This window comes from Argiope bruennichi, chromosome 7, assembly GCF_947563725.1.
Source record: "Argiope bruennichi chromosome 7, qqArgBrue1.1, whole genome shotgun sequence".
Taxonomy (NCBI): domain Eukaryota; kingdom Metazoa; phylum Arthropoda; class Arachnida; order Araneae; family Araneidae; genus Argiope; species Argiope bruennichi.
In genome coordinates, this window is record NC_079157.1 from 91,068,321 (window position 1) to 91,093,686 (window position 25,366).

At 32.2% G+C, this 25,366-nt stretch overlaps 1 protein-coding gene across 1 annotated transcript in view; it reads left to right on the forward strand.

The window, feature by feature from the left end:
* The window catches only part of LOC129975131 (tRNA wybutosine-synthesizing protein 5-like), an 86,711-nt gene that overhangs the window by 55,945 nt on the left and 5,400 nt on the right, over positions 1–25,366 (forward strand). Inside the window, exons 2-5 of the mRNA XM_056088080.1 lie at positions 18,735–18,805; positions 20,674–20,828; positions 22,113–22,188; positions 24,677–24,859. Coding sequence (XP_055944055.1) covers positions 18,737–18,805; positions 20,674–20,828; positions 22,113–22,188; positions 24,677–24,859 — 483 coding nt within the window. The 5' untranslated portion in view covers positions 18,735–18,736. The remainder of the gene's footprint in view (positions 1–18,734; positions 18,806–20,673; positions 20,829–22,112; positions 22,189–24,676; positions 24,860–25,366) is intronic.

The window sequence follows — 25,366 nt, forward strand, 5'->3', positions numbered from 1 at the left end:
GACTCTGGAGGACCATTGCAAATTCAAGACGATTGCAATCGAGGGAATTTATTGGGCATTGTGCTACCTTGCATTGAGGCTTGTTATGAGAGATTAAAAATAAATTGTTTTGCTATATGTGGTACAAGAAAAGGAAATGGAATATTCTACAATCTGTATTACGAGAAATTATGAATGAGTTGTTTTGCAATCTCTGCGGTTTGATTTTTCAGGGTGACTCTGGAGGACCATTGCAAATACAAGACGATTGCAATCGATGGAATTTATTGGGCCTTGCATCTTGGGGTGAGGGTTGTGGAGTGTCCAAAAAACCTGGTGTATACTCTAGAGTGCAATTTTTCCTAAAATGGATTCTTAAGGAGACGCTGGATGGTATGTCATGCGATTTTGCAAATTATGAACGCATTGAACCGAATTTAAAAGGTAACTTGTGAGAAATTGAAGTTCATACATTTCTGCCTATCTTGTATAGAAATAATTCCATTTAAATAATTTTTTTTTTGTTGTAGAATGCGGCATGCCATCCTATAGATATATGAAAACTGGTATTCCGGTTCAGATATTAACTTTCCCATTTATGGTGAGTATCACTGCTTCAATATTTTTCAGAAATTATCCACACTCGATGCATTAAATTCAGTTCAAAGTAGCATAGTGAATGTAACATTTGCGGTTGGCGCCTGCATTCAATAGTTAGCACAATAATGTTTTGCCATTTTTTCCTTGTGAAATAAGTCGCTAATGATATTGCAGATTTCATGAGTTAAGATTATTCAATTCACAGAAAAAAAGTCGTAAATTCGTGAGGGAGAAGAAGTATGATCATATAGCTCAAAACTCAATAACAAAAAAGTTCTAACTGTAGTTTATATAAGAGCATAAATCTCCGAATGTTTGAGCGTCAATCTTTAATTTTTAAGATGAAACTGAATTAATTCATTTACACTTCTCTTGTTGACTTTGCAATTTACATTTCTGATCGATTGACTGGATTTCAAAATTCTGAGCTTATATTTTACAATCTCCTTTCTTTCATTTTTAAATTTAATTTACAAAATGCACTGAAGAGTCACAAGAACTGGTACACCTGGTCTAATATCAAGTAGAGGCCCCAAGAGTCCCAATAGCAGAAGTGCCGCAACACGGCGTAGCATGAATTCAACTAATTTAAATGAAGATATTGTAGAGACAGTTCACACCAGGATTCCAGCAGGGCAGTTCACAATGCCATGGGAGTTCGAGGTGGTGGAGATCTCCAAAGGACAGCACGTTGCATAGTATCCCAGATATGTTCGACAATGTTCATATCTGGGGTATTAGGTGGACAAGCGAAGGAATGAAATTCAGAAAACTGCTCCTACAGCCACTCGGTAGCTACTATAGACTTGTGGGGTGGCACATTATCTTGTTGGTATTACCCACATCAGTCGGAATGAACAAAGGATATAGATTGATGTAGGTGATCAGAAAAGGTGTTGACGTACCACTGTCCCTGTCATGGTCACATCTAGACATATCAAAGGTCCCATTTCATGCCAACTGCATGCTACCCATACCATCACAGAGCCTCCACGAGAGTGAAAAATTTCCTGTAGGCATGAGGGATCCAAAGATTCATCGCGTTTTCTCCACACCCGTGCACGGTCATCTGCTCGATACAACTGGAAACGTGACACGTCAGGCCAGACAACATTTTCCCAGTCATTAAGAGTCCGATAACGGTGTTGGCGAGCCAAAGCGAGAAGAAGAATTTTGTGCCACTGAGTCAACAACGGTACACGAATTGGTCTGCAGCTGCGAAAGCCCTATATCAATTAGGGTACGTTGTACAGTGCGTACGCTGATACTTGTTAATGGCCTTGCATTCAAATCCTCAGCAATTTGAGGAAGCGTTGAACGTCTATCTCGTGTAACAATTCTTTTCAGCCGTCGATTATCCCGTTCTGTCAAGGTCTCTGACAGAATTTTATCTATCGGAGAAATCTATCTACAGAAATTATCTACCGGAAACCTGATATTCTCGATACACCTTTTTAAATGGCCGTGCATGAAAATCCGAATTTCATCGCTATTTCGGAAATGCTATGTCCCATCTTTAGTGCGCCGGCGATTAGTCCCCCGTTGAAAAATCACTTGCATCTTGATAAGCTGACATTATAGCAGCAAAACCGATGTAATAGCATGATTGAAAACTGATTTGGCAATCTGAGGAGCGCCCACCTCGAGTTCGAGGCTATCTCCTTCATGACGGAATGAGGCCTGACTTCTCACTTTGACCTCGATTGTTTGAGTCCTGGAAGTAATAGCCTCCTCAGACACCTGTTGTCTTATATACGCTCTGTCGACCGCAACACATTACGCTGATTAGTTGCATACCTCCATTATTTGTGACTGTACTAGTTTTTCTGGCTCAGCAGTGTATGTTCAGCATACTTCCTTTGAACAAGTTGTACTATGATTATTCTGACCTTTTCAAAAGCAATTGTTTACTGCCCTCTCTTAAAGGAGAGGACTGACTCCAACCCATAGGGGTCATTTATTATATTATAGTTACTGAGTAAAAAGGCTTTTGTGTTAGATATCCTGACTAAATTACGTAGATTGTGGGAGAGGAAAGAACCTTAAAACGCTATGAAAGGTTAGCATTTCTTCATTTAAACTGGTTATGCTATATTTCGTTTGACAGGTTTTGTAAAATTATAAATTTTATAGTTAACATGTGTTTTGAGTTTTGTTTCCTTATAATCTCAGCATAACAGTTAAATTTTACATCTGAAAGTAAGAAAATCAATATATAATTATAATTAATTAGAGTAAAATTTTATAATTTTAATCATTTTTTGGATAAAAGCATTAAAAATAAATAAAAATACATTAATTTCATGTTTGCTGAAATATGCAACTAATTCCCCAGGTATTAAAAGAGAGGATTCACAATGTGCGCTGCCCAGTGCCACAAAATGCCTTTAAAATATCCGCCACTTCTTTATGCTTTCCAACCATTTATTAATCTTGTATCATTCTTTATGAAAAAAATTTCTATATATATAATCATACTTTTTTTTCACTTACTTTTAATATTTTATTTGAATATTCTTATAATTTTATTCAGGCAAATCTATATTATGGACATATATTTCTTGGAAGTGGCGTACTCATTAACTCGACTGTTGTTCTTACTACGACCAGCGTAGTAAAACCATGGTATGTATCCATAAAAATGGTGTCCCAAAATTAACGCAAGATTTGAATTTGCAACCATTTATGCAATAAAACATTAGTAATCATATGAAACACCATTTGACGGCTCATAGTTTAGGGCTAGTAAAAAGGGAGCGTTACACAATAGAACAATGTGCTTTCATTAATGAAAATAATTTCAAAAATGATGAATCTTGCGCCCACAGTTCAAACATTTGAGATCTAGAATCCTAGATATTGTGATTTAACATCACTGTATTTCCTTTTATGGGGTTATTTGAAGGTCTCTGCCAACAAGCCCACAAGCACGCATGCATTGAAGGAGGAAATTCAGCCACATTTCTGCAAAATGGCCATAGAACATTTCGACAAAAGAGTGTAGACGTGCCAGCAAAACCGTAAAGGCCATTTGCGCTATGTGTTATTCAATACATAACCCTATCCTGTGTAATTTAAATTTGTTATTTATTACCATGAGTTTTCTTTTAGTTGTTATCAAGTAACATAATTTCGTATGTTTTGAATTGTACATTGTTTATTTATACAATATTTATTGTTTACTTATAAATTATTTAATCCTTTAATCTATTTACTTTACATCTGTTGCTCTAATTTTAGATGTTTTTAGATTTAATGTTTTAGACGTATTTTGCATCTACAATTTTTCAATGTGAAAAAAGGACTAACTGTATTTTACCAATTATAAATTGTATCATGAAACATTTCAATGATTTTAGAATTTTAACACCTTTCATACAACATCACCATATATTTCAACACCACGATCTTGTTTATAGACCATACGGTTGACGCAGTATGGCCAAGAGTGGCTCTTGCGCCAATAAAACCAACCAACCAACCAACCTGTGTACTTTAAGATTCAATAGATATATAACAATTTAAAGAAAAAAACTGCGTTTTTTTATTTAATTCAAATCGTGCGTTAATACGCTGTTCTATCATGTAACTGTAAAGTCTCGATCCAATAAAAGGTAGCGTTATGATCAAATTCTTTATTTACCGCTTTATTTACAAAAAATTACAGTTCATCATCTAGGTTAAATGAGTTCTAGGTTAAATGATTCTTATTCGACACAACAAGGATAGTTCCTCGAATACTTTCGGAGAAACCTCCCTAGAAAACAGCAAACCGACTCTTTAGCGTTCTCGCAAACAGGCCGTAGCTCCAGGGATCCACCGTATCTTTTCGGGTGGAATTCTAGTCGGACACTCCGCTCTCTGCCTCAGTGTCCACGATTCTCGCCTCTCTTCCAATCTCCTAGCACTTTTATCCTGTTCCCACCCTCATTCACATCGGACCATTTTCCCGGTTATCCAATAATCGTTCAGCAACAACTTCACTGGTCTACCGTCGACCGTGGGAATCCGTTGGGGAGCCACCCTCCACAATGTAAAGAATGCAAGTTTACATCTGTTTCAAATACAATGCAGGGGGTTCCTTATCTGGACTCGCACTAATTGCCCAGATGTCCTTACTTTAAAGGGGTTGACCACCTGGCACTTCTGGAAGCACTTACACTGCGGTAGGGCGACGCCATTGCTGATATTGCTGTCTGGATGCTAATTATGGAGAGTGGGAAAAGAAACGTCTCCATGGTCAAGCAGGGAAGAAGCTGAATCATTACATAACGCTTCATTTTCACTAACCCTAAACTATCAGCTACCAAATGTTTTTAATAGGGTTGCCAACACTTTACTTCACAAAAGGTGGCAAATTCAAATCTTGCGTTAATTTTGGAATACATTTTAGAAACCTATCGTTTTAGTTCAATTGAATTATCCTGAAAAATACCACAATTTGAGAAAAATGCCTACCTAGTAGTAATTTTATTATATAATTTGTTAGGTTGATTATGCAAAACAGGGCACTTTGCTATCGTATAGTGAACCAGATGAATGGATGAGAAACTGGAATGTGGCTTGATCGTTTTATTTGAAAAAATATAAATCAATATGAAAAAAAATTATTAAATAAAAAAATGCTATAGTTTTTTAATACCTACAAAATGACATCGCACGTTAAATCAACTTATTAGTTTAGAAATATATTTTTTTGGTATCCGCCTACGTTCAAATGACATTTTTAACCGAAAATCACAAATTTTCTTCAATAGTGCATTTCTGCAAGAATGTTCTTTGAAATTTTCAAAATCATTTATATTTTTTATGTCTATGATAATTAGAAATAAAATCAAAGACATTTTAGTAGAATTCAACAGTTGAAAAGGAAATAGTAAATATCTCTATAAATAAGCATTTTTTTATTGTTTTTATATAGACTAACTGGTACCGCTGCCACAGAATTAGTAATTTTGGAAATATAGTTTGGAAATTTGAAATGGCTATCTTGTTTAATTAGGAATGATAGAAAGAGTGATATTTATTTTCTTGTCGAAAAGAAACATCTTATTTATTTAAATCACAAAAAAGTGTAAATATCACTATTCAGTTTGTGGTACTATTACAAATTTTTGAAATGTGATCTAAAAAAACATAATGCATCAATTGTACTGTCATTAAGCCCGAAAAGTAATTTTGTGTAAAAATTACCAGCTATCGAAAACGCTCTTTCGGCATCTACGCTAGTTGATGGTACTGTTAGCAATGCGCGATATACTTTTTCCAAATATTTACCTCTAAATCCCTCATCCTCAAATAAATCGATTTCTCGTCGAATGGTTTTGGATATAGCTGATTTCTGTATTGTATTTTATTTCGTTGAAATCTTTTTATTTATCGCTAATTCTAATTTTTGTTCAAGAGACAAATCCTTTTCACTATCGACAGTAGTGACATCATAATCTTCGATAATTGAACCGAATTTTGAATGTGCATACGTTTGTGGGAAAATTTTTTTAAGAAACTTTACTCTAACTTAATCAGATTTGAATTGGTTATTTTCTTTTCTTCTTTTCATTTTCATTTTTAAAATCATTAGAATTATGTAAATACCATAAGACATTTTCTATTTCGGTATGCCTTTCTTCTGTGCGATTTTTCAATGTAATATATAATTCTTCAGATACTAATGTGTGCTGTTCTTTCAGTGATTGCAACATGAAATTTATTGTTACATTAGCTGTTAATAAATTAGAATCTCTCCGACATAATGCCTCAATAGTCAGTTTTATTGGAAGTAGAGCTGATATAGTTCTGGATATTAAGTCGAATTCACTATCTGAAAAATTAATTTACAGGTTTAAGTCGATTATTACTTTTTGGATTGGATTTCTCAGTTTCAAAAATCGTTTCATCATTAGGAGTAAACTGTTCCAACGTGTTTTAGAATCTAATATTAACATATATTCTGTTTTATTTTCAGTTAGTATATATTTTAGTAATATATCCTTTTTATAGGGGAACGTTTAAATATTTGAACAATTTTTCGAATTTTATAAATTATAGGAAGCAATTCTTGATAGGTTAATATTTCATCCTCATTAGCAATATCTTCAACAATTACATTGTTATCATCTTCATTGTCAATATCACTCTCACTCTTACTCTTTTCAAAGTTGGAATCCGAAATTTCTATATCCACAATATCTGGATTCTTCTGTTCTTTATTTTTTTGGTATAACACATCTATTACTCCTAATTGAATTCCATGTGCATAGCACAACTGCTGATTTGCACCAATCAACTTTCCAACTTTTTTCATAATTGTTGCTCCATCAGTCGTTATGGATACAATATTTTCTTTCAAGGATAATCCATGTTTTGCTCATTTAGATTTAAGCAATTAATTAAGCCATTAATTAGTTAATTAATTTCGCCCGTAAGAGAGACATAAAAACAAAAGCGTATACTATATTGCTATGTTCGCGATATCTGAACACATAGTGGAGACAATTTTAAAAATTTCTAGTAAATACCTAAAAACCGGTAATTAAACTTGTGAATACCGGTATTACAAAATTGTACAAATGGCTCAAAATACCGGTATTCGGTATCCCGGTATACCGGTACTGCAATCCCTACATGTGACTATCGGATTACGCATGCGTCGATATTTTAGAAAAAACGATGGTTTCTTTCATCTCAAAATCGTTTAAGCTCCAAAACTGTTTCTATATGCCGGGGTGTTTTTTTTTCGTTTTGCAAAAATTCGGTTTAAACTGATTTGGAACGATCATGTGATTATTGTATTGCACAATCGTCAACTTCTAGAAAAGCAAGGGGTTTTTTTCCCATCTCAAAATCGTCCAAGCTCCAATTTTTTTTCCAACTACAAAAATTAAAAATTAAAATCTTAAAAAGATTATAATACTATTATATATATCATATATAATATATCTTTCGATGCCTCTCCTCGCTGTTTCGCGTTGATTCCAGTTTCCTACTTAGTATTTTTTTCTGGCGATAACTTCTTACGAGATATGCCCTTATTTTCTGCCTCCACATTGCCCCCGAACCAAAACAATATAACGTTCTCACATAAAATTTAAATAACTGCAGAACTTGCAGAGTTTGGAAAAAAAAGGTTCTAATTTTTACTATTTAAACATTTTTAAACTGATATCTTGTTAACCTTGCGGTTTTGCTGTAATCTTAAGCTTGCCTTCAATTTCCCCATTTCATTGGGTTTTCTGTGTTCTTTCATGCTTGAATTTTTTATTCGAGGAGAGTCTATTTATCCTTTAAAGCTAAAGCTGATTTTCTAAGGTTTGTATAAATTAATGAAAGCATGCAACGTATGCATAATTAAGATTGCCTTCAATTTCGCCATTTCAATGTATTTTCTAATCTCCCACATACTTGAATTTTCTTTTATAAGAGAGTCAATATATCCTCTAAACCCAAAGATGGTTTTCCAGGGTGTTAAATGAATGAATGAATGAAAGTATGCAATGTATGCATAATAAGATATCCTTCAATTTCGCCATTTCAGTGAATTTTCTATTAGAGGAGAGTCCATATATCCTCTAAAACCAAAGATGGCGTTCTAAGGATTGAATAAATGAATGAAAACATGGAATATAAGCATAATAATAAGATTGCAATTCATTTATAAAAGTTTACTTATTTCAGGGGTCCTTCTCTCAAAGCACTTAATTTTACTGTGCATTTTGGGTCACCAGCTCACTACTTGAACGCTTCCGACTACCTGTATGAACGTATGTACGTGAAGGAAATCATATTTCACCCAATGGCCGGTCATCGGTTCGACCTGTGTTTGGTGGTTCTGGGCGTTGCAATGGCCGACAGCCTCATGAAATTCCACCCAGTCTGTTTCAGCAACTTTAAAATGCCTTTTCGATTAGGAGATGAAATTCAAATTTCAGCCTACACAGGTAAGTTCCAAGAATTTGCAAATGACGTAGGGGGAGTGGAGGATGTATTATGTGGGCCGTCACTTACATTGTACATTCATTTTGTCTTAGTCCTGTTAAATATTTGAACAACGTTATTTCCACCATTTTCTAGATTAGACCTTTATCGTAACCCATGCCCTATTAAGTATTTGAGCGGTATTATTTGAACTATGACCTAGTTTGAACATTTATAGTACTCTCTCTGTTACATATTTGGGCTGTAAAATGTGTAAAATAGCAACTTATGTTGTGCATGTCTGCATATTGTTACAAAACTGTAATGTTGCTGCCCACCATGGTTAGTACAATCACTGGAAGGACCGTTTTACGATCTACTGGATGCTGATCGGATGCCGAATTGGTGATCTGAGGGTTTGGCAACCATTTGGCAACTTGGTGGCGACTTTGGCGAGAAAATAAATAAGGCTATAATTTATCAAGAATTTTGGTGATAGAACCAATAGAAGCTGAGATATATTTGATTGCTCCAGAACCTTCTCTGCTCTGCTCCAGGAACTATAAAAGGCCAGTAGTCCAAACCGAATACAGCCATGTATAGAGTGGTAGAGAGGTTTAGAGTTGCATAGCGAGTCAACGACTAATTAGTTGGATCAATTCAGCGAAACGCAGGTGTTGAGTGGATCTCAAGAGATTTGTGCATTGAGCTGTGGGCCGAATCCTGGAGTTTATTATAGAAGCAGCATCGAATCGTGTGTAGAGTAGCCAGTCGTGTAGTAGTGATTCGGCAGTTGGATACAGCTAAAGCTAGGAGACAGTGAAGAATTGCAGGGGTTTGGAGAGACCATAGAGAGTAGCTACGTAGATTCCTTCTTCCTGCTGAATTCTGTCTGGTTTTTTTGTGTGCTGTGGTTATAGTTAGCTACCGATTACTACCTGTGGGCTGCTGTTTATATTAAATGTGCTGCTGTGTGTTGCTTGTGTACGTCTCGGCTGTATATTTGCTATCTGTGTATTCGTGTCCTTGTATTAATAAACGTCGATGTTTTCTATTTAGGCCTATTGATGGCTTTAAACCATACACCCACTACAAGGAACCCTTTGATTTTACCAACTTAGTGGAAGAAGTTCCGTAACAATACGGTTTGTAGAATCATATTGATAATCAATGGAAATAATTGCTGCGAAGTTTTCTCACCTACTTTCAAATAAAGGTCTTTCTCTCCCCGTATAAAATTGTAGATCCTGGGAAAAGACTGGAATGCCTTGCATAGCATGGGCGAACAATAATCACGAAATGTAAATCTATGGCCTAAATCTAAAATGTTTACTGAAACTATCTTGAAAATATATATTTTGGACGCTTTCTTTTACAACTGACTGAAACCAAAATTTAACATGGAACCACATTTGTAATCACAAAATCTCATACCAAATTTCAGGGATTTATGTCCTTGCCTTTGAGTGATTATGTATACATGCATACGAGAGTACAGACCGATAGATTGCCAATCCTTTGATATTTTTGGTTTCAAATTTGACATATATATATTTTTTAAATATTTAATATGCATAATAAATTTTGTCTATTTAATTCTTTTCGTTTTATAGTCATCGGGTTCACTTATATTCGAATATTGGAACATCCGGCATGTCTTGTTGGTTTCGGTTGGTCAGAAAAAGGCATACCAAATGCATATTTGCACGAGATACTCAATGAATGCGCAACATTCATATTGTTACAAATCTGTAATTTTGTTATCCGGTACGAATAGTGTCATCCTGGAAAAACCGTTAAAACTTTTGTAAGATCAGTACTGTGCGTGCTGAGCTTGGCGACCATTTGGCGACTTGGCGATGAATTTGGCGAGTTTGGCGAGTGAATGGATAATACCGGAAAGTTCGAGAAGTTTCACGATCCATCCGTTTCACGAATAACCGAGATACACCAAGGTACGCCCTGATTGGTCTGAAGATTCTAGCTCTGCCTCCCGGAACTATAAAAGTCGAGCACTCTGAAGCTGGGAAAGAGTTGTGTGTATCGTCAGAAATGGTGTGCGAGAGGAGTCGGAGTCGCCGACACGTAGAGAAACTGGAGGATTAGACAGCAAGAAAGCTGCTGAACTATAGCGATTAAATGCGTTACGTTATTACGATTGATCGACGGTATTTTGTTGTAGAAAAATTTTGTAACAATATCAAGGATCTATATTTTGCAATTAGTGTTTGCCAATGTCATGCAATGTATTTGCGGCCTTTTCGAAGATCCAAAATTTCATGCGATGAGACTTTTATTGGCGAAGACGCGACATATTTTTGTGGATACTACTCCCGCTAGTTTTAATAAACTTCTGGATTTTGAAAAGTTAAAGAGGACTTTCTATTTAAGAGTATGTACACAGATTTACATCAATATGGTACATCTATAATCTGGACGCCTGTCAAATTTTGAGCCAAATGCAACAACAGGTTGATTTTCTGTCGGTCTGTTCTTCAAAAGCGTAATGAGTTAAATAAATCATATCTGGTATGGCATTTTGTGGCTACAAGTGATACGATTTTCAGATACTATTAACTATACACTGATAAATTGCCAGATATCTCGCTAAGGAAGACACAGTACTTCCAGTAAAAATGCTAAATTCACGCCAAAATATAATATTTCTTAACTATGTCAACCCTTCTCTGGCATGGCAAGTTTATTGGAGTGCATGCGAGAATGTTTTGAGGAAACCCGCTGGTTCTTCTATCTGTATACTATTGTACGCTAATAAACAGATTAGCTTCATAAAGTTCAGTTCAAAAAATAAAATGTAAATTTTCCCCTCTCTCCTCACATGGTAATTGGTATTCAGACCAGATGTGATGTCATCCGTATAGTTAAGTGCATACGAACCGCCAGATGGGGATCCTTTTCACTATGAGAGTCATTGTGTCTGGCCATTTGTTACTATCCAGGTGTGGCAAAACAGAAGTGTAGCCAGTCGTTTTTAATAGATCCATCAAATAGATTCTTAATAGACCCATGTCTTCAAGGGATTGGTTTGGTTTAGTTATATTAACGTCCCGTTTTAAAGCAACACTAGGACTATTTTAGGACGGACCTCGTCATTTTGAACCGCGGTCAGATGACGAGGACAACAGCTGAGCTGCCCCCCCCCTTCTCCACACCACTCCACGCCAGCGGGAGGACGTTTGGTCATGACGGATTTAACGTGCAACAGACCCCTTTACACGACGGTTCTTCGGTGAGTAAAACATGGGAGTGAATCATCAAAACAATTAAATGCTAAACTTTATTTTCCCTTATGAAGAGACTCCTAAAGTCATCAAGAAAGGATCAATCACCAGCAACCTTTGTCATTAAGGGTCAAATCCAGGTGCACTTCAGTCGGTGTTAGCTGCGGTCGGCCACAAAGGTTAACCTTAACAGGCACTCCCTCGATCGAATGGAGATCATTGAGGAAGTGTTTCTGAGTAGCTATTGGGTGATAGGGAACTCAAGTTCACCAATGAGAAACCAGAGGTAGATATCTGATGGAAATAAAACAAAAACTCCGAGAGAGAGGAGGAAAGAGAAAAAGCTTCGAATCAGAATTCGGAAGGAGGAAAAATTGTACCTGATTTTTAAGAAGCTCCGTGTGATTCGATCTTCTATTTAAGGGTACATCCAACAAAAATTGGTGGAATTCTGAAGCGGCCCTGGAGTAGCTGTTTAGAGCTAACAACCTGTCAGTGTTTTTTTCTTTCTTTCTTTCTTTCTTTTTTTGGTAACTTATTCTCCAATTTGTTTGAAAAACTATTTCTTGATTGAACTGCTATTTGATTTTTGTAAATAATATTAACCTAGATGTGAACAAGTTGTTTTTTGTAAATATATAAGGCTGTAAATAAAAGAAATGTTTTTTTTATGCTACTCTTTTATTTCATGGGTCAAGATCAAGACATTACAAAATATTCCAAAGTAAAATCTATCTTTGCTGTCTAAACTTAGGAGTCATTTTTCAGAATAAAATGTGTGAATTTAATATAAAAAATTGAGAACTTCTGCATCATCGGTTATGTAAGGTAATAATGAGAAAATGAATTAATAAGATAAATGTTTTGAAAGATATAATTGAAACCATTTTCAAATCCATTTCAGGAGGTTTTTTACACTCGTTTAAGACAGCAAGTGGAGAGATTCGAAAATTTTCCAGATGCCGACCTTTGAAATATGGCGCATTTTTTAAATACAGAAGTTACTGTGTTCAACAGACAACCAAAAATTTTTCTCCACATGCTTTTGATAGCAAATGGAGGGAATCTTGTCAGGTAATGCATTTATTCTTTATTTGTTGGCGCATGCTCAGTGCAAAAGATATCGAACCAAGCAGAGGACGACACATTGGTACCTAACTCGAAAATGCTGAGTGTGTAGCTAGTGCATCTGTGAACAATGAAGTGAAAAATAATATGTGAAAAAAAGAAATTGTACTTTTTTTTATTTTTAACTGAGCTGTCACATCAAACAATATTCGATGAGTTGAAGTCATGGAATTGTAACACCTACTTTTATTCAACCAATTTTGCACCGCACCAATGACTTCTAACTTCATCGCTACAAATCTTCTTCTCAGCGTTTTGTTCAATGGTCCAAATATATGAAAATCGCTTGGAGCGAGGTCTGTACTGCATGACGAGTGTTCCTCAGCTCCTTTATTTATTTGACCGGCCGTTGGATAGATTGTGGCCAAGCGTTGTCTTACTGCAGGATGCAGCCATAAACAGTTATCACCACACTGCGCCTTGCATTCGATGAATAATTTACGCAAGTTTAACACCTTCCACAAAAGGCGAATCACTACTTCAGTTCCTCCTGGGTGTATATCGACAGTGGAACTGCCATATTGATGGTCTTCTACACTTCAATGACTAATTCGGAAGTAAGAGTGGCATGTTGCATAGAAATGTTGCCGACTAGACTAATTCAGTGCTACATACTAACAGTACTACAAACCCTGGAAAGAGCAATTGCAAAAATGCCTTCACTTTTTGACTTTTATCTATCCCCCCGAGGGGCACGTCGAAATGAGGACGAGATGTTTCCGGTATGGTGGTTGGATCTCGCCAACCTGGAGGGTACACGAAAAAGTGAGTTTTTGCCTCCTCCCATCGATGACGAGATGTACTTCCTTAAGGAAGGGCTGTACCGTGGCCGGTGATGGCCCTTAGGACTCAAGCACAATTCCCTCCAGTGTTGCTGTTGCGGCGATCCTGTCATTCAGTATTTATTGTCCGTTTGCCTTTGGGCGGGTCGAAGAGTCAGTGATATGACTTCCCTCGTAATATATAATGCTAAAGTATGTGGCACACAAATCCCTCATATTACTAATTATCAAATGGCAGCAATGAAATGTAAACATTTCGATGTGCAAAAGTTTCAGCAGACTGCTTTATTCGGCTTTTTTAAAAAAACGTTCGTTTTTTAAAGCTGCATTTAATTCAACACTTCGATAATTAAATAAAATTAATATTTTATAAATTCTGTTCGCCGTGTCAATCACTTCATTCAGTCGAAAGATGTAAAAAAAATTAAGAAATAAACTTTAATTGGAAATTTTAATAATCGAGGGCGAAAATAGACTTAACCATCACTATGGATACTCCTCACTACTTACCTACTGGAAATAAATGACTTCCGAAACTATTAATTTCCTAAAAAGGTTTTTGAATTATTTTAAAACTGAAAAAAGTATTTCCTTAATAATATCGATTTCATTTCTATGCAGTTTTTTCTTTTAATAAATTCTTCAAGTTTAATTCACTCGTTAAATGTGACGATGCTTTTAATAAAAGGTTTGGTTTGGTTATTTGGTTCGAAAAAAGCTTTTTAAGGGTTCAGTCAGTTGCTTTTTTAATTTTATAAAATTCAAACTCATCCGTTCAAATATTCAATCGCGTGCTTTTGCTAAAGATAAATTTAAGATAAAAATGACTTTTTTAACATTAATTCCGAAATAGGATTTTCACTTCCGTTTATATTTCATAATATATATACTTTTAATTTGCGCCCACAATAATAATTGTGTAATGATTCATTTAAAATCCTCTTTTTAGACCGTATCAAATAAACAGGATTTTTTTTTAAATTCTTTCTATATTAATCGTTTAATAACCTGATAAATCAACAAGCTTGGCGATCAAGTTGTCCGCCAAAGGCGGCTAGTGTATGTAGAATGCATTAAATTGAAGTAATACTAATCTGTGTCTTAATACGTATCTAAATTAACATTTACCATCAAAAACTTGTTATGCATTTCTTTCTTATCTTGCAGGGAGAAATCGGCGCAGTAATCACAGCTGCCATAAACGGAAGACATTACCTCTTGGGCATATCATCAACTCGTCCTGATAAGTGCACATCTCCGAGAATCTTCCATGACATTAATTGGGCTTTACCTTGGATAAGAACAATATGCACAATGCTTGATGTGGCTTGAGCATAAAGCATTTTGAACTCAGTATCATGAAGAGAAAATCTGTTTTTTCATAATATGAAATAATATCGAACTTTCACTTATTTTTTTCAAAAGGATAAATTAATGTATTAGAAACGGTTATTGGCATCAAATAAAAATATATTCTTATGCATCATATTTCTGACTGAAACAAAAACCGCTCCTGCGTCCTGGCCTAGGTGTAGCGCGTCTTCCCCGTGGTCTGAGCTTCCCGTGTTCGAGTCCTGGTTGTTTTTTACCCTGTGTTCTATCTGCGAGGTGTGTGAAAGAGCCCTCCTGTAAAAAGGGATTATGCAAGCGAGTGTGTGAGTGTCATCTTCATATGAGCTAGAAGTCAGACTTCTGCCCTCGGATGCTCAGGGGCATTTACCCTCAGAAGCTACTGCACAAACTAGGCTTAAAATCTTTGACTTCATCAGTGGGCTTGTCTATGTCAAGTGTCTTAAGTAACAACAACAGTGACCGCGGTGGCCTGGTGGTAAGGCCTGAGCTTCGGAAGTCTAAGCGGGCTAATCCACGTTAAATCCGTCGGGGCCAAACATCCTCCTGCTGGTGTGGTATGGGTTTGGAATGAGGGTGCGAGCACAGGTGTTGTCTTCGTCAGCTGATCACGATTTAAAATTACGAAGTCCATCCCCAAAAAGTTCTAGTGATGCTTTAAAGCGGGACGTTAAAATAACTAAACTAAACATCTGACTAAAGCAAAGAACATAGCTCATTTTTTCACAATTTGCGTTAAGGCTGCCGACATTGAATCTACCTCATTCGATTCTCAGGAAATTTTCCATTAAATACACGAAAAAAATAATATTCTTTAAATTAAAACTGGATAGAAGATATCAATCTGATCCTTAAAGACTAAACAAATTCTGTGAAACAGAAACATATACTTCCCATGACTCTAAAAAAGGTTAAATGACCCAATAATATCATAGCCCACAGATTTACATAGAATAAAAGGAAAGTTATTTTTTCATTCATCGTCGGAAGCTAAATAAATATATTGATATTAATTTAAATAGTAATTAGTTTCATAATTTTTTACCCTAAATTAGCCAACTACTTTATTCTAAATTTTTTTTTTTTTTCTTATTTCCTGTCCCAAATTCCACATTTTTATTTATTTCTTACACGCGATCTAAAAAATTAATGACTATTGCAATTTATCACGTTCCGAGGAAAGGGATAAAAATAACTAACCTTTCAAAGATGGCTAAGATTCCTTTTCCTTTCGTCATCCATCCTTAAAAATTAGATTTAAACAGACATTTTAATTTTTTTTAAAGTTTATGTTTTTTCAAAGTATTTTTAAAGAATAAAAAAAGCCTAGAAAAGGAATATAAAATTAGCTATACTTAGAATAACCCATTCATCTAACGATTCTTTCTAATTGTGTAGAAGAAATGAATGGTTTCAGTTACAAATATCTATGAAATCACATCCATAAAAGTATTATTTTGTAAGAGAAATATTTACATGGTAAAAAAAATTTTCAAAATATATTTAACAAAAAAAGAATATAAGACTCTTTGTTGTATAATGTATGGAAAATAATCAACTTTAAAAAAATAAATTTTCTTTTTACTTTATTAATATAAAATTAATCATTCTCAGGTTAATGTACCATGAAACCTCATGATAAACATTGATGAAGCTTCATTATCAAAAACTGCATTACAAATTCAAGTAAAATGAATTTCAAGTTTCTTCAGTATTGATATTTTTGCGTTGAAATATTGAAAAATGTATTGAAAAAAAAATATTTTATTCATAATGCTTAAAAATTTATACACGATTGATCATTTTTAGGTGAATGTATTAAAAAGACATCGAAGGAGTCAGCCGATTTCACTTTTATGTACGATATTAATGTAAAATCTTAAAGTCGGCAACAGCAAATACGTTGTAAGTGGGAAAGGAATAAAAAGAGTCGCGGATTCCCTTCAATCTAAAACCGCAAATGAATATTGACATTACGCTATGAAAACTTAAGCAGACGACATCTCTGAAAGAAAAGAAGGGGTATCAGCTAATCCCCGACCCTCCAGGGGGTGGAAAGGAAATCCCAGTAACACAAAACATTCTTCTCTTGTGTCCTGAAGGTCCCATTCCTTTAAGGGAAAAACAGAAATCTGTGAATGGGTTAAAAAGTGAACTGACCGGTTATTCTTGGAATTATCGTATCACTGAATTGTATGTCACTGAAATTTATCGGAGCGGTGACTTCATTGGAAGTCACCGTCCCAGTTAATGATAGCGACCTCGACTGTAAGATATTCGCATTTGACAATGCACTATCCCATATAGATAATTTTTAACTGCTTGTGAGAAGACTTTTTTATTGCATATATTCGGTTCACTGCTGGCGCCATCTATTGGTAGAACATAGAACTAAAGTAAACATTTTAAAGAAATGACATATATTTTTAATTCGACTTTTTCACTCCAATAAATAAATTAAATAAATAGTTTTGAAAAAAAAATCAAATTTAAAAAGTAAGCTGAAATAGATAAATTAATGCAATCACACGTTACTTAAATTAGTAAATTAAATATTAATTACAATTAATAAATTTTATATTTAATACTAAGTAATAATTTTTAATTAATAATATGATTGAAATAACAAATATTTGAAACACATTTTTAAAAATAACAATAGTAAAATTATTTGTTATTCAAAAAAAATCGTGGATTATGCATCTCTATTGTTGCGCTAGTTTAAATTTACACCGAATTATGTTGTCAGATAAAAGGTGGAGAAAAAGGCGTGTGGGGTGAAACATTCAATATTTGAGTATAAATAAAAAGCTATTTATCTCGGGCGAAAAGCTTAGTCTAAAAATTGGTAGGTATGAAAATGCCTATAAAATTAAATTTAAAACGTAAAAATAGTTTAAATAGATCAAGAGTAAATTAAAAGAATGCTAATGTTGAAATTTTTTTTCATTTATTTTTAACAAAAATTCTGTAATTTTACTTAAGCATGCGTAAGGAAAAATAGGAGGAAGGGAATAATTGGTGACAATTTGAGATCAATATCTGCACAATTGTTTGAAAAATTCGACTTTATAGACCAAAAAAAGCACACAAAAAAACAGGGTGATCTGAAAATGCTTATGAATACTTTTCAATTAGTAGAAACTCGAGGGTCTAAAAAAGTTGGGAAAGTTAAATTTGGGGGGGGGTGATCATACTTTGTGACGAGCGAGTCTCGAAAAACATTAAAAATTACGACTCGCGAGAATGACGAAAAATGAATTTAGGCATGACTTCAAATTTAATTAACACAGCACTGTCTTTATATATACATCTCTCTCTCTTCTTGAAAATTGTAAAAGTCAGTAAAATTACAATTACTTTTTTTTCTCATGACAATTCAACTGGACTACAATGCTATGTCATCAATGACTGTCTTGTTTATTATAGTTTTAAAATTATAGTTTTTAACAAATTTATTTCTAGAAAGTTCATCGAAAACTATCGATATCATCAAGAAACTTAATTCTATCGAATGTTTCTGCACATATTATCGATTATTTATCGATAGGGAGGAATAAGTACTGTAATCGTTGGTGGTCATGGTTTTTGTTTTGCTATCATGCGGCGGTATTCACCAAAATAATCTAACGTGGTGTAATAATATATAAGGGAATGAAATTTCTTTAATTAATTTTTAGTTCAATTTCATATTATTTTTTGCTGTAAAGGAACCATTTTTATTTCTCACTTTTCTCTCTGATGGCTAATATTTCAAAGAAAGAAATCCCTGTAATTTATACAGCAGACGTTAATGATTTGCTAGAAAAAGTAAGTGCTACTGCATTCTCAATACATGATTTTGAGCTCCTGAAAAGATATGAAGAAATATGAGCTAGAAATAATATTTTCGTTCTTATAACAACTTTTTTTTATGTTTTAAAATCAGTTTTTTGCTTTCATAATATTTATTATGTTAGCTTGAGAATATTATTTCACGTTGAAGTAAAGATTACATTTGATGATGTAGAAGCTTTATTAACTTTCAGAGATTTGATCCCTAAAACTATTTTTCATAAGCGCTATCTACAAATTTTTCTTCATTCACTGAAGGGTTTTTTTTTTAATTTATTTATTTATTAACTCTGGCATTAGAGGATGACAGCCTTTGCTGCTAAAAATTCCAATTTATCCATTTTAATAATATTAATATTAGTGATAATTAATTTGAAAATGGAACTTTAAATGATAATTTTTTGAGTATTTATGGAACTCGTTTACTTTTATATCATGTCATTTAATCCAATGTTCATTAGTAATTTTATGTAATAACAAGTTTCTATAGATTCATTTACAAAAAAACTAAAAAGAAAATTAATTCATGATGCATTAAAAAAAAAAATTGTTTTAAAAATTGTCCCTGTTCATCTTGCAGCAGGAATTTAAAGTTGGTATTCCAAACCATGTAACTTAATTGATGGTTTAATTTTCAATTATGAAGTTGGGCAGCAAATAGAATTAGTTAATATTAAACTAAAGAAAGATCTAATTCATTGAAGGGGAAATATAGAAAGGATCATGATATATTTGTCCACTGTTATTATGGAAGATTTTTTGTAGTTCTAGTATCGTGGTTAAAGTGACTTTGTACATTTTAAATATATCTGCTACAATTTAGAAAACTTTGAATATTTTCTACTGAATTCATTGTAAAAGAAAACATTTTAAAGAGCAGCTAAGCTTTTATTTGTGTCATATAAGTGGAAGTTTTTGCACTGTTATGAGGACGCAAAAGAAAAAAAAAACAAAATACTAAACTTAATAAAAAAAGGTACAGCACACACACAAAAAAATGTGTTTTTATTGACAGGTGAATAAAATAGCACAGAGACAGATTTTTGTAATTCATCTGAGAATTCAAATTCTGAACCTGATTCAGATTAATGTTTTAATCATAAAAATTAAAAAAAAGAATTGTAAATGCTTGCATCTTTCATTTTAGTTTAAATATTAGCTCTTTATCATTTCAAAAGCAAGATCAGTATTGTCTGTTTTCTTTAATTAATTTTATTCCTTTTTGTAAGAAAAATCAACAACTTATGCATTGTAATTAAAATGGTTGATATTCATGTAAATTGTATACCTCTGTATTAGCCACTTGCCAGCAATCAATTGCCAAAAATATTTATTGCAACCAACAATTTTTCACTAAAGATATCATCTTAATCTGTTGACTATGTTGGCCAATGACTGTCGGTTTAGTTAAAAGTTGGCTAATGGCATGTAATTAAACCAAAAGTTGGCCAGTGGCATGCAGTTATTACACAAATGCCATAAAAAGCAAATGCAGCACTGCGATTGCTCTGTCTGATTAAATTCTTTTAGATGAAATTAAAATATCACAAAAGTTTCATTTGTTTCTTTTTTTTAAATCTTATCTTGCATTAAATATATAACAATATTACATTCTCCATCAATATAGATATATTTAATTGAAAAATAAATGCCTTGCTAACACCTATTTTAGATATTTACACTTCAAAATTTGTCATTTTACATCACTAGTTTTGACTAATCTTTTTATTTCCCATGAAGTATGGCTAAATAATGTTTTCATATAATTTGTGTAGGAAACTGAAAAAAATTATTTTAATATTTATATTTAATATTTTTTTTTTTTTTTTTTTAATGTTTTAAAGAGGCTTCCATTTGTTTTGCGTGGAGCTAATATTGGTCCTTGTTCCGAAAAATGGACTCCAGAATATTTGAGTCAAGTTTTAGGAAAAGAAGAAGTAAAAATTCATGTATCCGAGTCCCAACGTTTGGACTTCTTAAAGAAGAATTTTATGTACAAGTATGTAATGCTCTTTTATTTTATGAATTAACTTATTTTATCCATATTTTAAAATATAGTATATATCTAGATGAATTTCTAATTTGTCAATAAGCAACTGCCTGAAATTAAATACAGTAACCCTCCCTTTTAAGTGAGAATGAAATACATTTGGTTACTTTGATATCTGCTGCATTCCTGCCATTTATAACATTTGACATGGCACATATAACTTGTCATGTATTCACAAAATGACTGTAGAGCTAATTCAGTGAAAATATTGTCTAACACAATGCAACCCAATACCTTTTTACACGTTAAAAAAAATCATATAAAAATTATGATAGAAGACCTTTTAAAATAATTGCTGTTCACTTCAAAAATTGTTGCCAACTGCTCATTTCATTTATGCATTACCAACATTCTCAAACGAAATGCCAAATAAATATTTTGTTCTTTTTCCATTAGTTTCTGCTTTAGAAGTTGTTATTTTAAAAGTTAAAAATATCTGATTGGTGAAATTTTTAAAATAGAAAATCTATGATAATCAATTTTCTTAAAAATACATTGTATTTTACATAAATAATCTAAGCTACAGAATTTTTTAAAATCAAATTTAATATTTTTAAACTGTCATCTAGATATAACATTTTGTAAAGAGAGTCTTTAAGTACTAATTAACATTTTCAAACAGATGTCACCATTGTGAAAGTATTACACTATAAATAAATTGAACCTAGAAGATTAAGATATCTAAAATGAATTAAACAGAAATCTCATCTGCATATCATAAGAAAGCTTCTAGGTTTTAGAATTGTATAATTTATAATATTAACTTATCAATCATTTATGGTACAAATAGTTTTTTATGCATACATATTATTCTTTAAATTTGAATTCATTTCATGAATTAAAATCTACCCCTGGCTTAGTAAATTATGGGAAGATTAAGGGATGACAACCAGAGGATAAAAACTTATGCGTTCTATCTAGGCTATGTTTTTAAGCAATAGAAATTTGGGCCAATTTATCCATGAAAATCTTCTAGGAAGGCCATTTATCTTTTATATGGCAGCTAAGTGATTTTAACTGTGATCAACCATAAAATGCCAAATTTGTCTTTCATCATAAATTAGAAAGATATTTTAGATAAATGAAATTAGATCCATCATTACCATAATTAAATTAATATGCAGTTATTTTAATTAAAGGTTATGAATGGGTTATAATGGTAATTATAATTTTATACTAAATTTTGCATTATTTTTTAAAGAATAAATTCTTTTTTACTTACTCTTTTTTTAGAACATTATTATTTGAAAAATTGCTGCACCGAGCTTCCAAATCTAAACAAGAAGAAGGTGAATATTTTATATCTCCTGTGAGTACATTATTTTATGTCATATTATGTTGACATTTAAAATATTTTACTACATTTGATATGAAAAAAATGCTTTGGTTAACTTCTCCTGTTTTTAATAATTTTTTAAAGAGTTTAACAAGTGAATGAAACTGAAAAGAAGTGGTCATTCTTAAAAGTCTTCTCCTTAAATCCACAACATTCTAGCAATAACCACAGAAACTTACCATCATTGAAAAAGAATCTAAACATTCCATTTGAAAAAGAAGTATAAAAAAATTATAGTTATTTGTTCATTTTATTGCATTAACATTCTCACATTGAAAAAATCTTTCAACTTATTTCATGATTTAAAAGTCTTTGAATATTGCTAAAATTTGCTTTGATGTATGCTTGAAATATTTTTCAATATACTTTTGAGAATCAAATTTTTTACAATTTGAAATATACACTATCCAAATTAAAAAAAAAAAAAAAAAATCCTGAAGATATAGTTTACATTGAGACATAATATACTATTACTCATTGCTAACTATAAAGTTTAGTACATTGTAGTGAATGGTTCCTCATATCAGTGGTGTAATGAGGATGGGTGGGGATAAGAATATATAGATGCTTCGGGTACAAGTTTTAGTGTCATGAAAACAAAACATGAATTGCTTTATGTTACTTTTTAAAACAAAATGTGGTGTAAATAAAAATAACAATAGCGAATTCCAGGCATTGTTTATATTTGCTTAGCTGTTAATGGTGAAAGAAATGTTATATTGTAAGCTCAGATATACTCATTGCAATACTCAAATTTGTTTATTGATTAATTTACTTTTTGTGGTAGTATACTGGAAGCAGATATTCAAAAAGTAATTATTCTCTTGTTGTCTATTAGTATTTTAGATTCTATTAAATTAATTGTTTATGCTGTTGAAGTCATTTAATTAACAAATGTTTTGCCAGTACACAATCATTTTAATGTAGCCTGAAGCATAAACATATCCATACTGTATCCATAGATCTTAGAGGTTAAGGCCATTTAATTATCTAATTTAGTAGCACCTTAAATAGTAATAAAATATGAGAAATTTGCAACTTAAATCATGAAATAAGAAATGGGATTTGAGCGGAGGCACATCATCCCGAAACCATTAATTAAGAGTTCACATTGAATTTCATTAGATTGCTGCAAAAAACTGAGAAAAAATTGACAATTATTTCAATATTCGTTTTAACTCTTTAAACCCAGTTTCCTATTTCTAATACATTTACATCTTGTACTCTTGGCTACACCAAACACATTCTAATCTCTCTTTCTCTCTCTTTGTTTGCTTGTTTTAGAAATCACTATGTATCCCCAAATTTAACAACTTTTAATTGCCATCTCACAGTCCATTAGTCAGATTTTAAACGCAATGTTAATTAATTATTATATTATTATTATTATTATTTTACTTTTTTTTTATTTCAGGATAATGGAAGGAATTTGAAAGTAACTTTATTTTTAAAATATTTCGGTAAAAAAAATTTTTAATGCTATATATTTTTTTTAAAAAAAAGTTTATTAATTTTTGAATTTTTCTTTTAAAAATATTGAATATTCCTCCTTTATCAAAATAAATAAATAAATATTTTTTTCCCCTCTTAATTCTAAAAAAACATTAAGTGCTAAAGGAAATTTAATGCATTTAATTAAGTTGGTCATTAACAAGTTAATGTAACTGAAATTAATAACTATTATATTTTGTCAGTATAAACCTTCTTTAGTTTTAATTCCCTATATTTATTATATTTCTTAGTGAATTAGATATAAATGTTTTAGTTTCTGGAATCGATTGCATCTATAATCTATCTTTCTATATATTGATACTGTATATTTAATGAGCTGTATTTAACACAAAAACACATACACAAGTAATGAAAAACAAACATAGAAAGATATGCTGGGGAATATAGTTCATTTGGAGGAGAATTATGTATTGATATTCAAAATGTGATACTTTAGCTATGTAAATATCTATTAAGTTTTATATTTAATAAAGACATTTACCTATACCAGTAACTTTATAATAAAAAAAAAAATAATTCTTAACCCTTTTGCACTTCTGTAATGAGTCTGACTCATCATACTAAAGGATGCATTGTTTTCACATTCTTGTTAAATAGTGATTATTATAATAGCAAAAACTCTTGCGAAAATTTTTGAAATTATAACCTATATTCTTGATTTTCCTATGCATTAAAAAGATTCCTTAAATTCACATATGTATATTTAAGTATATTATTGCTTTTTAGAGTACAAAGGGTTAATCATTTTGTATGTCAATTTATTTTCTTTTATGTGATAATTCTACTGTCTTTTTAATATCTCAAACACTTTTTGCATAAATTTATACATTTTATAGTTCAATTAATCATACTTACTCCATGCCAAAAACTTATCTGTTTATTGTATAACTGTAAGATTTAATTGATAAGCATATAATTTGAAATCTTTTTTTAAAACTTTGTGTTTCAGACTGAATGTTATTATTTGCGATCTGTTGGCAAGGATGCTCGGAAAGATGTAGCAAATATCCAACAACAATTTCCAGCTGTAGCTGAAGATATTACATTTCCAAATTTTGTTCCAGAAGGAAGTGTTTTCTCAAGTATTTTTCGAATAGCTTCAAAAGGTGTTTCCATTTGGACCCATTATGATGTATTAAAATTTTGAATATACTCAATATCATTATATTGCTCGATAATTCTTTTGTTTACAGAGAATACTTTTTCATGAAAAGTTCAGTTAAGCATAATAAGTTATTTTTCTGATTTCAGGATCATTCAACTTTTTATTTTCAATCATTTTGATTTAAATATTAAAATGTTTTCTATGGTAATTTTTAATATGAATTTTGTCAGAAACGAATGGAATTTTTCTAGATTTGTGAAAATCAGCAACACTAAAAGTAAAAGAAAATATTTTGATATAGTATTCTTACTGTAGTTTTTGAATCTTCAAAAAAACTTGTTGTAGAAGGGGGGGGAATGCTTATAAGTGTGGTTAAAAGAAACATATTTTTATATTTATTTGGAAGAAGTGATCTAATTTTTTTCGAACAAATTGTATATGCTTTTGAGTATAAAAAGGTCAAGGATAATAAAACTATGGAAATCCACCAAAATTATACTTTTAGTGTTGTAAAAAATTAACTCTAGCAGTATT